Source organism: Cryptotermes secundus, unplaced genomic scaffold, assembly GCF_002891405.2.
Source record: "Cryptotermes secundus unplaced genomic scaffold, Csec_1.0 scaffold673, whole genome shotgun sequence".
Taxonomy (NCBI): Eukaryota; Metazoa; Arthropoda; class Insecta; order Blattodea; family Kalotermitidae; genus Cryptotermes; species Cryptotermes secundus.
This window is the reverse complement of record NW_019731277.1, coordinates 311,350-323,277: the sequence shown is the minus strand read 5'-3', so window position 1 is coordinate 323,277 and position 11,928 is coordinate 311,350. Positions and strand designations below refer to the sequence as shown.

The following is an 11,928-nucleotide window of genomic DNA, read 5'->3' as shown; positions in this document are numbered from 1 at the left end:
CCTTGCCCGCTTTGAATAGGAGTCCATGGGTTAAAGTGGGCAGGAGAACTGGGTTCCCTTCTACATGGGAAGGGAAACGGCACAAAGTGGTAGCAGAGCTGGGTTCTCGACCCACATCGGCAAGGGGCAGCGGCTCAAAACACAGGTAATGTTTTCCTACAAAACGTTAATCTTCACTTAGAAGACTGATCCTGAGAATAGAGGTAGAATTCTCCTCCGAATCGCCGGTATCCATCTATAAGACTACCTAGGAGCTTTGTTTCACATAATTTTCTTCAAAGGAAGTGCCCGAGCGCACCTCGAGGACACAACAAAGAAATTGGGCCTTATCCTATACAGCGCTGGCTATGGCGCTGTCTCGGTATTTGCATGATGTAACTGAATAGAATCACGAGGCACTTCAGCATAGCAATTATTTGGTAGGGACTGTCATCTCGAGGCTGCAGAATCCCGGTAAGACATGAGAATTGGTGAGAACTTACCTCTGGTGTCCAGATATTTATATAAAGACAGTCTTCGTCTTGAGGTACGGGCGCCATGTTGGATATCTCCTGAAGCTGAGGGCACGCAGGCGCAAAGCTCCCGGCGAACAGCGATGTGCGATTCCAGCCGGCATGTCGCTCTGGGGGCTGTGAGCATATATTCACGTCAACGTCGGTCAGAAAATGGGCTATTTTGACTTCAGGGTTTACATAATTGTTCTCGCCCTACAGAATTGCCGGGATTTTACCACAAATTCGGCCACGACCGAATCAGCCAATCAGGATGCGCTAACTTAATGAGAATGAGTTGATTTAATTAGGATGAGCAAAGTTTTTCGGATTATCTAAGTTAGTCGGGCGAACGTAATTTTTTTACAAGGGCACTTCCATTTTTTACAGACGGTAGGATTCCTTGGGCGGGTGATCAGTCCGTCGCAAGGCCTCTACCTAAACCCAGGACAATACAGACACAGAATAAACACATACACACACCAAACATCAATACCTTGAATGGGATTCGAACCCACAATCTCAGCGTCAGAGCGAACGAAGACAGTTCATAACTTAGACCGCACGGCTACTGTGACCTGCGAGCTAACTTAATTATGGAGAGGTAAGTTAGTTAGGATGACCTAAATAAGCTGGTAACATTACAATAGAAATACGGAGGAAGGTGTCCAAGGGAAAAAAATGGAGGATCTTAGAGGAAAGAGGTGATACGCCCAAAGAAGTGAGATAAAATTAATTGAGAATAAAAATAAATAAATGTTCGTTATAATTCACCCCTTATCATTTTAGTTTGTGGGCATGCTGTAGCGTAGTTGGTTGAGGCATTATGCCACAAGCCCGAAGGTCACGGGTTCGATTCCCGATGAGGTAGATCCCGAGGCGGGCTATGGCCCTGTAGTCGAGTACCGGGAATCTTCCTGGGGGTAAAGGGCGGCCGATGCGTAAGGCTGACATCACCACCGCCCTCTGTGAGCCGATTGTCTAGAAAATGTGAGAGCCTCGACGTCTCACAACCCTATGGGCCTCCACGTACTGTTACATGGATAGCTTTATGATTATCTTTTCTTTCCTTTCCTTATTTTAGTTTATCTTTCTTTTGTTTTGTTTATCCACTCCTTAATCCTCGCTTCTCATTATGTTCCAGTGCTTCAATAAGACTGCCATTTGGTTAATATTTACTTTGGTTTAATCTTTGTGATTATCGGGTTGGATAATTGAGGATCTATTTCATGGAAATAGCGACTCAGGTCTAGAAAACCGAGATTAACGGCCGTGGGGATTCGTTGCGCTGACCATGTGACACCATCTATCCGCAAAAGTTGGTACGAACTTGCCGACAAGCGACGGTCGCTAGGTCGGTATCGTTCGCTTGCGGACTACAGGCCACGGATTATTGGGTTGGATGAAGTGTCCGAGGACCATGACGGGCTTTGCTCTTAGCTTTCTTAAACTTCTTAGTTTCACTATCAGAGAGCGAGTGAGTCGGTTCGTCACAAATTATAAGCGAGTTTGCCTTAGCCTTAAGGCGCGTACACATTACTTGTGCTCATGCTCGTCGGGAGACTCGTCTGGCTTTTACTTGTGCTCGTAAATCTTCGTCCACACTACTTCAGTTGCTCGCCAGGCTTCGGCGCGTGAGGATCTGTATATTTACTCGTAGTGTGTATAGGCTGTAGTCGTATTTTAATTTATTGGCTATAGTTTTTAAATTTAAAATTTAAAATTTTCTTGTCTTGTGACTTGTCATATCGTCCACATTACTCGCGAGCATAGCGAGTCACACAAGCACGACAACGAGTTATGTGGACATGCCTTTAAATGTTACTTACAGCAAACCTCAAGTCTCCTGTCGGTGGAGCAGCATACGGCACGCCGAGGAATGCATTTATAACCCGTCTGTCGTCCGTGTAAACGCTGATCTGTAAAGAGACAACACTGTTAACCCAGAGGTAAAACAGTCGGAGCGTGAAGCATGCCTCAGCATTGCGAGATCAGTGTCATTAACAAAGTATCTGTGACACTGGTCAAATTCTTACCTATACTTATATCACGGAAGGAAGTCCGCGTCTCCCTCGAGCTGTTATGTTTCCCCCTCCAGCTGACTTCTTTATATTCCCCTCCAGTAGTTCAGCCATTTTGTTCACTCGAACGTTGGTAGTGATAACTTAGCGATAAGTACGTTCTGGCTTTTTGGCATAAGCTACAGGAGGCTTGAGGGGAATACCAGGGCAAGAAAAGAGGGGAAGTCTCAATCGACGGTATCCCCACCATATATGGAACTTCTTTCCGTGACTTCATTGTAGTATTTTAAAGAGACTGAACGCACAATAATGTGGGTCATTTCATTGAAGAAGAAAGCGAAACAAGGAAAATCAATTGATGTAGAATGAGAAATAAGACATTAAAAAGAAGGGATTGAGAGATAGGGAAGGAAAAAGAAGGAATATGAGAAAAGTAAGAAAAAACGTCAGGTTCTCACAACGGTGACTACAAGAGTCCCGGCTTCTGGGTTGTATCACCGTGTAGTTGCTGCTTCTAGTTTCTTGCTTTGGTTACTTTTCTATCCTGAAGATAGAGGCAATAATTTCCTCCGAAACTTCGGTTTGCCTGCGAACTACACGAAGACAACACTCTTCATTAAGAAAGAAGATGGGAAATAAACTGAAAGAAGAGAAGGAAGGAAGGAAGGGAGGATAAAGAAGCAGAAGGAAGAGAAAAAGAAAGTAAGAAATTATCTCGGTTCGGAAGGGAAGAGAGATAGATTTACGACACAACCGTCAACTTGAAAATATCTGCAGCTGATGGTACTTACACCTCTCACGGTCCCTTGCCTCAGAACGACCATTGGTTCTTGTGCCACGGTTACTCTGATGATCTGTAGCCATATGAAGCACACAAGGACGGGGAATAGATCCATGTTTCTTACGAATCTCTCGCGATTACTCAGTATTTGTCTTCACAGTCTTGGGGCCGCCTGGACAGGGGCGCTGTACGCGTTTAAGAGGCATAGCAGTGACGCCTTACAACAGAGTTCATTGCTGTAAAATGTAAAAGTTAGCACCATGATATTAAGCTGCGTGCGCATAGGGCTCACAACTTCACCGCCATCTGTGAGAGGACTGTCTAGATAATGTGGGAGCCTCGACGTCTCACAACCCTATGGGCCTCCACGGCCTGTTACAGGGATAGCGTTATTTTTACTTTTACTTACCATTTAAGACGTAGGCGGGAGGGGAGATATAGCTCCACGAATACATAACCTCAACATTGGATGAAGGTGAATGGAGAATTTTACGCTTATGCCGCTTTATCTGTGGGGAAGAGATCCACATGTGCCCATTTAATACGAAGGCTGTGTGACCCCAGAGACGGTCAGGATGGTAAAGGAAGGGACAGAATATCTGCCCCTCCATATTTATTTGAGAGATAAGCTACCATATCGACAGGCTCTTTGTGCTGGGTCACATAGCAGAAGAAAGCAGACAGGCACACACCGAGCACGTTGGCTCAGTCGGTTACATATATTCCAGAGGTGTTCGATCGAAGTTCGGTCAGGAGACCGAGTATACTGACTGATGATTTTCTTGGTAATTGTCAGGTTAGTACCTCATATTAGACAACGACCACTTCCTTCCGATTCCCTTTTCACCTACCATAACCGTTCGACACCATAAAACGTTAGCAATTAATAGCGTCGGTATATAACTCTGGAAGGGAGAAATCTGTTTGTCGCGTTAAAGGGGAGGGCCACAGACTGGGGGCGTTTGAGAAGAGGGTGTTGAGGAGGATATTTGCACGTAAGGGGGGTAAAGTGAGAGGAACTTAATAATTTAGATTATATGCCAGACAATATTATGAGATCAAATCAAGGAAGTTACGTTGGACAGGGCAGGTAGAACGCAGCAGAGAGAAGTGCATACAAAATTTTGTAGGTAAATCTGAAGAAAGGAAAATTATTTGAAAGACCTGATCTTTGCTGGGAATGTAATAATAGTAAATGGCAAAGTTGTCCCTGTTCTTAACTAATTAAGCACTCCGCCATGAAGGTGTATGGGGGAGTGGATGTATAGATCCTCGTTTTCTTGACCTCGGCACTAGTTTGAGGTGAGTGGTTATTTTCACGCCCCAGCCGCTTTACCTCCGGGGAAAGAGCCCCTGGTACCCATTGTATAGGAGGCTGAGTGGGCCCCAGAGCCAGTCCGGACGACACGGAAAAGAAAAAATTCTTGTCCCTACTGGGACTCGAACTCCGGCCCCTCGGATATCCAGCCCGTAGCCAGTCGCTATCCCGGCCCCAAATGTAATATTAATACGTATCTTCAAGATACATAGCAGGATTTCATGGACTTAATTCACATGATTAAGGCTAGAAGCCACGCTTTTGTGAACACGATAATGAACTTTTGGGTTCCGTATCTGCGGAAATATTTGACAAGCTGGGCAACTTTTAATTTCTTAAGTAGGAAAAGACAACAGAAAACCATGGATACTTCGTAAATTTATCATTTTCTTTTCTTTTTTTTTTCAACATCCTACCGTAATATTTTTCACAAAATTGGATTGAAAAATGTCAGTAGACAGTCTACTTTCTTTCGTCCGTTGTAGTCTATACGTGAAAGGAACACAGCGTGAGAGAATCTCCCTCTTTTCACCCCCCACCCCCCAAAAACTGTTATCTCGTGTGAGACAATCCACATTGCCTTCTCACTGAGTGACAGAGAGACAGACGTGAGCTATAACCTGTTTTCCACATACCCAGCATGCATTGTGTTCGACGAACAGCGGAGAACTCAACGCCATCGAAATACGTCACGTGTTTGTTCAGTAGTTTTAAGGGCTTTTTATCGACAAAGAAAGCTTTCAGAGGATCAAACCCCACACCTCTCCCTTCATTCAAAAGATGATTTAATAGACAATGAGCCCATCTGTTGACTGCGTTCTGATATGCTTTTCATCACTACTTTTCCACTTATTTAAGAAGTTATTACCGAATGTTCTGATCATTGAAATCTGCTTTCAATTGAACGTCTTTTTATGGTGTAATAACAAAGAAGAGTTTCTATGGGAACCAGAAAAAGGAAAACAACATAAAAAGACAATACAAAGAAGGTTGGTATTGAATTCAAAGGCAGAAAACATTAATAAATGAAAGGAAAATGAAATATGTTCGTAAAAATTAGAGTTTTGAAAAGTTCGAGGTCAGAGATGATTAAGTCACGGATGGCTAATTGCACACTACAAATTTTCTTATATTTTCGATAACATATATGAAATATGAAGAAAGCAGTCTTCTGGGATTTGGCACCGTGTATATGTGGTGTTAACCGACGTTTCGGAGGAACGTATCGCCCCCATATACACAGTGCCAAATCCCAGAAGACTGCTTTCTTCATAGTCACCGCCGTGAAAGCCTCAAATCTTACATATATGAAATATGTTGTATTTGAAATTTTCATATCCGTGAATATGAAGATTTTTTTTTCTGGCTTGTAACGCCATGTATCTCACAAACATTTCCATCTTCAGGATCGAAGAATAAGCAAAGTTTATCTTATCATCTGCTTCTGCTGCTGTTTTGCTTTGCTTACCCTTTCAACCCTGAAAATGAAGTCGGTATATTTTTCCCGAAACATCGGGCTCTGTTCTAACGACATGGTGTTACACCCTGACCACATTCTTCATAATCACACATCACATCCAACCATAAATATTTCTGTACCCATAAGTGCAGCGTCATAAGGTAACGAAAATTCTGGCCCTTGTTATTCTACAATTTAAGAGATAATTTTCTGTATAGGTAGGTCGGGGAGACATGGGACACTCGCAGCTTTTCGCACTTCTGACATTAGAAGGAAGTTGCGCGCGCATCTCACTCTATGAATTTAGCAGTAGCCCAAAATTCCTTAACAAGAATCGCTATTCATTTTCCTTCAAATATGGATTTTGGCCAGTTATCCCCCATCCATACCTAAATATTATATGTACGAAGGTTATATCTGGCCACAATCCCATTTACTTCATCTTCAGTATGACAAAGGTATAGCTGTTCTCCAAGAAGATAGCGGTATCTCCCGCACTTACCCTACGAGACAAACGCCCGTGCTGTAGTGTGAGGCTGGTCCAAAACACGATCTGATCCGTCCCCTTTGCCCTAGCGTTGTCAGTGGAAGTGACAGGCTTCATGGGGAAATAGCTTTATCGTCACAATAGTCCGGGGCAATCACTTCCGGTTTGCTTTGCTGCTATTGTCCAGTTTCCGGCAACGCGGAAGGTCATTCCGTTATAAAACCCAGTACCAATTTTACCAACAGATTCAGGCCATACAGCATGTATGGTTGCGTGTTTATGAACTCTTTGCACCAAGTGAATGCATAATGGATATTTGTATGCCTGACTATTTCATCTCCCAAGCAACTTAAAGGAAGTTGATGAAGTTTCATATCTTCTTTATTTAATCCTAGTTTCCTAAAGTAGGCTTATGCGATCTCTATGCTGTCTGTGTGCCTGTTTATTCTTCATTATCAGCTTTTGGTTTCCTCAACCAATCTTTATGAAATTTGGTATGTATGTCATGACACCTGAGCCCATCTCAGCGGCGTGCTTCATAAATCCCTCCCATCCAGCCGTGTCTCTATATGTATCCACTATCGTTGCTAGGCAACGGCTAGTTAAAAACGTTACCACGGCAACATATACACACTCATCAATAGGTGATTAGTTCTTCCCAGAACTTCTTGTACTTTTTACTACTTTTTAAGTCTGTGCCTCCTCCAACTTAGGACATAACCTAACATTTGTTTTATGAATAACATTTGAATCTTAACCAACATCAACCCGACGTAACTCAAATTTTATGTGGAACTCAAATTTAAACTAAATTTCTTAAAACCATCTGTGAGATACAATTTATATCGTGCCCAATTCTGCAAATTTATTTCAAATATATTTTCTTATTTTTAAGGAAATAGAAAATTGTATTTATATTAAGTAATATCTTGTGGAGTGTGACACCGTATAGTCTGCTAAGAATTTACCCACGATTTATAAGGACATACTCCTTCCATTTTCAGGGTAAAGGGCCAAATCAGGAATTCAGTAAAGGAATCACCGAATTCTAACGTAACTAATTTTGACTCACAGAAAGCACAGAAATATATTTACATCGTATACATTGCAACTGGAAGAGAAAAGAAGTTAGGAATTGTGAACACAGGGTAACAGCTCTGACGCAATAGCTCCAATATGCGACGAAACAGCACAAGAATAGGCCTATATTCTGTTGAATTATTTAGAAAACCACCAGACTTATGGGAAGCGTATGTTGGCATGAAATTTGTATTTAATTTGTCTATAAAGAATTTGCACCGAATATTTAGCAAATTACACGCAAGTTGCGAGCAATATCTAAAGCAGATATTCATGTGACGTGTCCGCCATTTATGTCCTATTTTAACCGAAATTATCATCCAGTAAAACGCCCCATTATCTAATTTCATGAATATATGTTCATTTGTCCTCGAATCGTTATATGCAGATAGATGAAATCATCTTAATGCTGGAGTGTACTATGTCCATTGATATCAATCTTCAGGAAACTGCGTTTGAATTTAATGAAGCATTTGCAATTTATATGTGATTTAGAACAGGACACGTGCTGACATCTCTCGCTTGCAAATAAGATGAACCTGTGGAAATGTGTGGAGATCATAAACGTGCATTACCCCGTTTTTTATCCAAAAGTTGAGATAGAACACTTCGCTACTCAGCAGACTGTAGGCAGAAACAGGTTCCCATTAAAGCACATATATGTAATGTAACGGAGCCGAGATAGCTCAGTCGGTATAGCGATTGGCTACGGGCTAGACGACCGAGAGTTTGGGGTTCGAGTCCCTGTAAGGTCAAGAATTTTCTCTTTTCCATTTCACCCGGTCCGGCTCTGGGGCCCAGTCTGCTATCCAATTGGAACCGGGGGGCTCTTTCTCCGAGGGTAAAGCGGCCAGGACGTGAAGCTGACCACTCACCTACAACTAGTGCTGAGGTAAAGAAAATGTGGATCTATACATCCACTCCCCCACACTCCTTCATGGTGTAGTGCATAATTAGTCAAGCACAGGGACAACTTTACTTTTTTTTACATATAATGGAGCTGTGTACCCCAAGAACGCTATACATATATGCATATATATAATGTGTGTATATACAAGCAGAGCTTCGTAAAGTCATCATGACTGCTCGAGTCTGACAGTGTAACGGCTAGAGGTGTAACCTTAGAACAAACATAGTGTCACTCTTGCACGCAGGTCTAAGTACAAATGTTAAAAATACACAATCCCAAAGCCAAGAGCTCACGACACACACACGTCTTAGCCTTAAGGCTACTTAAAGAGGATTAAATTTCCACCTCAGAGTTGTTGGAATAAAAAAAAATAAGTTCGACGTCATTGTTTTTTTTATATAAGTGCCATAACAGTGCTCTGACGCCCCGACAGAGTCACCGTCCTGGGTCATCCGGTCATGACTAAATCCCCGGTTTCATCAGTACAGAACTGTCTAAGCACTGAAAAGGAACAGGTACTAACCTTTCGAAGGAAATTTCTGCCTCAGTTTTCGACCCTGAATATGATATCCACGTACCAAACTTCACGGCATTACATCACCTTCATATTCACCACAGCGATAATAACCTATCTCTTTCTTTAGGTCACAGGAATAATTTAAAATTTACCTTGCTGTATGCCGTATACAGAATAAGAACAATGCAGTTCATGGCAACGCAGATTGTCACTTGTTTCGGTGAGGTCTGAACAGAACAGGTCACTTCACGGAACTGCGGTAGGCCGCCCCTATACCGGGGGACAGCCCTCTCATGGCAGTGAACACCTGCCGTCAGCCGGAAAGCAGGACGCACACGGCTCAATGCTGCTGGCACCGTCACTTGTTTCCATATTTATTGGGTCACATTCTCGGCATCTGCTCCTACAGCAGCACAGTATGGTTACACGCCAGTATTTTTCTCTCATGAGGCGAACCTGAGTCCACTTGGTACAGCGTCCCAATGTTCGGCCCACTGTAGGGGTCCCAGTTGTGGAGCAATCGGTAGAATATGAATTGGCAGGGGAAACCGAAGTACTCGGAAATAATCTGCCCCAATGCCAGTTTGTCCACAACAAATCCCACATGATCTGATCCGGACTCGATCCCGGGCCGCCGCGGTGGGAAGTCGGTGACTAATCGCCTGAGATATGTCATGGCATTACACGCAAGTTCATATGGATCAAACTCATCATCCTTCTGGTGTATTCATATCAGGTCGGGTCTGGATGGGTAAATTGTTTCTGGTCCTCGCCAGCACAGTCAGTGGGTGAGTGGGCGCCAGCAGATTCACTCTCCAATAGAGAGGGAGTGACAAGTAGCAGTCAAATCTTTTCCTCACGTCACACGCAAGTGTCTGGAAAGAAAAAAAATGTTCATCGGTCCCAACGAAGCCTGAGCCTAAGACTAGCTGTGCTGTCGAAGGCCAGTGCAACCATTATTGGTTCCTAGTCCCGCGGGACTCATGGCCGTATTTCACTGTCTCATGACTTTTGCAGTTGTGCGTTTCGGGTATTTGTACATGTATGTATATATACGTTTTGTATGTTTTAGATTTATGATTGTCATTACGCAATTTCGTGTTACCTTAGCAACGAACTCTCGAGCGTTAACACATTGCATGTATTAAGATGTGTATTAGAACACGAACAAGCGAACAGTCTTTTTTTTCTGTGTATCGTGGTTATTCTCTTAGTAATGACAATATTTTGACGTGGATTGTGTGAAGTGTAGTCGGCTTCGACGCATCATTCGATAACACGTAAGACTGTAAGGGAATACGGGAGAAAGCAGGGGAAATAAACAATATGAAAGCCAATGAAACAAATGATGGGATTATCCGTTCCATTTTCAACGGAAATTACGATAATAAACATACCTAATTAGTCCTTTGTAAATGCGGATATGTTAAAATACTTGGAAACGACGCTGAAAAGAAAAATCGAAATTTCATTTACAAGGAAATTAAAAACATATTAAATTACAAGAATATCTGCTGTAGTTCACTTCACAAAGTTCTTTTCTCTGCCCCTCTGTTGCCTAAATCAGGGGACTACAATATTTTACTTGTTCTCTTGTATAAGCTTGAAACTTGGCCTCTTTCCCTGATGGAAGAACATAAATTGAGTGTATTTGAGGACATTGTAATAAGGACAACATTTAGGCCTAAGAGGACGAACATAACAGAACGTGGTATTCCCGTAGTCCCTCTACACGGATGTTGGCAAATTACTTCGTTTAGGCCACAAATGCTTCCAATTAATCTATCATCCTACCATTCGACGCTATATTTTTTTCGCTAGTGGGGGGTTGGAGTCCAGCTGGGTCCACTCGGCACGGCGGCAACTGATTCGCCTATTGTACCTGCCCTGGGTGATTATGATGATGGAGAATTTGGTGGAATGAGGATTGGCAGGGGAAACCGAAGTACTCGGAAAAAAAACCCGCCCCAGCGCCACTTTGTCCACCACAAATCCCACTTTACCAGACCCGGGATCGAACCCGGGCCGCCGCGGTGGAAAGCCAGCGACTAACCGCTTGAGCTATGGCGCGGCCATTCGACGCTGTATAGTCTGAGATATTGGCAGCGTCATGGCGCCTATATAATGATTGAGCTCCGGGCTGGACGACCGAGGAGTAGGGGTTCGATTCCCAGCAGAGGCAAGAGTTTTCTCTCTTCCCTACAATATCCACACTGGCTCTGGGGTCCATGCAGCCTCCTATCCAGTGAGTACCATACTGTCTTCCCTGCGGATGAAGTGGCCGGGACGTGAAGCTGAACACTCACCTCCTTATAGTGCCGAGGTTAGGAATCTTGGAATACTTCCACTCCCCCCATACGTCTACAAGGCTTGGTGCTTGTTTCATTACTTGGATAACTTTGCTTTCTATCTCCGTTGTTCTAAATTCCTGACTCTTATAGGACTGACAGAGCCTCTGAAAATGTGCCACAGTTCAGATATTTGGGAACGACGATAACAAATCAAAACCTGATTCAGGGGGAAATTAATAGGAGATTGAACTTGGGTAATGTTTGCTACCATTCAGTCCAGAAACTTTTGTCTTCTCGTCTGCTGTCCAAAAACATAAAAATTAGAATATACAAAACTATAGTTTTGCCTGTGGTTCTGTATTGTTGTGGAACTTGGTCTCTGACATTAAGAGAGGATCATAGGCTGAAGGTGTTTAAGAACAGGGTGTTGAGAAAATATTTGGACCGAAGAGAGATGAAGTGACAGGAGGTTGGAGAAAACTGCATAATGAGGAGCTTCATAACTTCTATTCTTCTCCAAGTATAATTAGAATGATCAAGTCAAGGAGGATTGGATGGGTAGGGCATGTAGCA

General features: G+C 43.0%; 1 protein-coding gene across 1 annotated transcript in view; it reads right to left on the bottom strand.

Annotated features, from left to right (window-relative positions):
* Positions 1–9,303, bottom strand: part of LOC111866864 (acetylcholinesterase) — a 24,192-nt gene extending 14,889 nt beyond the window's left edge. The window contains exons 1-5 of the mRNA XM_023856196.2: positions 9,217–9,303; positions 3,304–3,529; positions 2,321–2,410; positions 483–629; positions 7–133 (exon numbers count right to left, since the gene is read on the bottom strand). Of these exons, the coding sequence (XP_023711964.1) occupies positions 7–133; positions 483–629; positions 2,321–2,410; positions 3,304–3,408 (469 nt within the window). The 5' untranslated portion in view covers positions 3,409–3,529; positions 9,217–9,303. The remainder of the gene's footprint in view (positions 1–6; positions 134–482; positions 630–2,320; positions 2,411–3,303; positions 3,530–9,216) is intronic.
* Between the last annotated feature and the right edge of the window lie 2,625 nt (positions 9,304–11,928).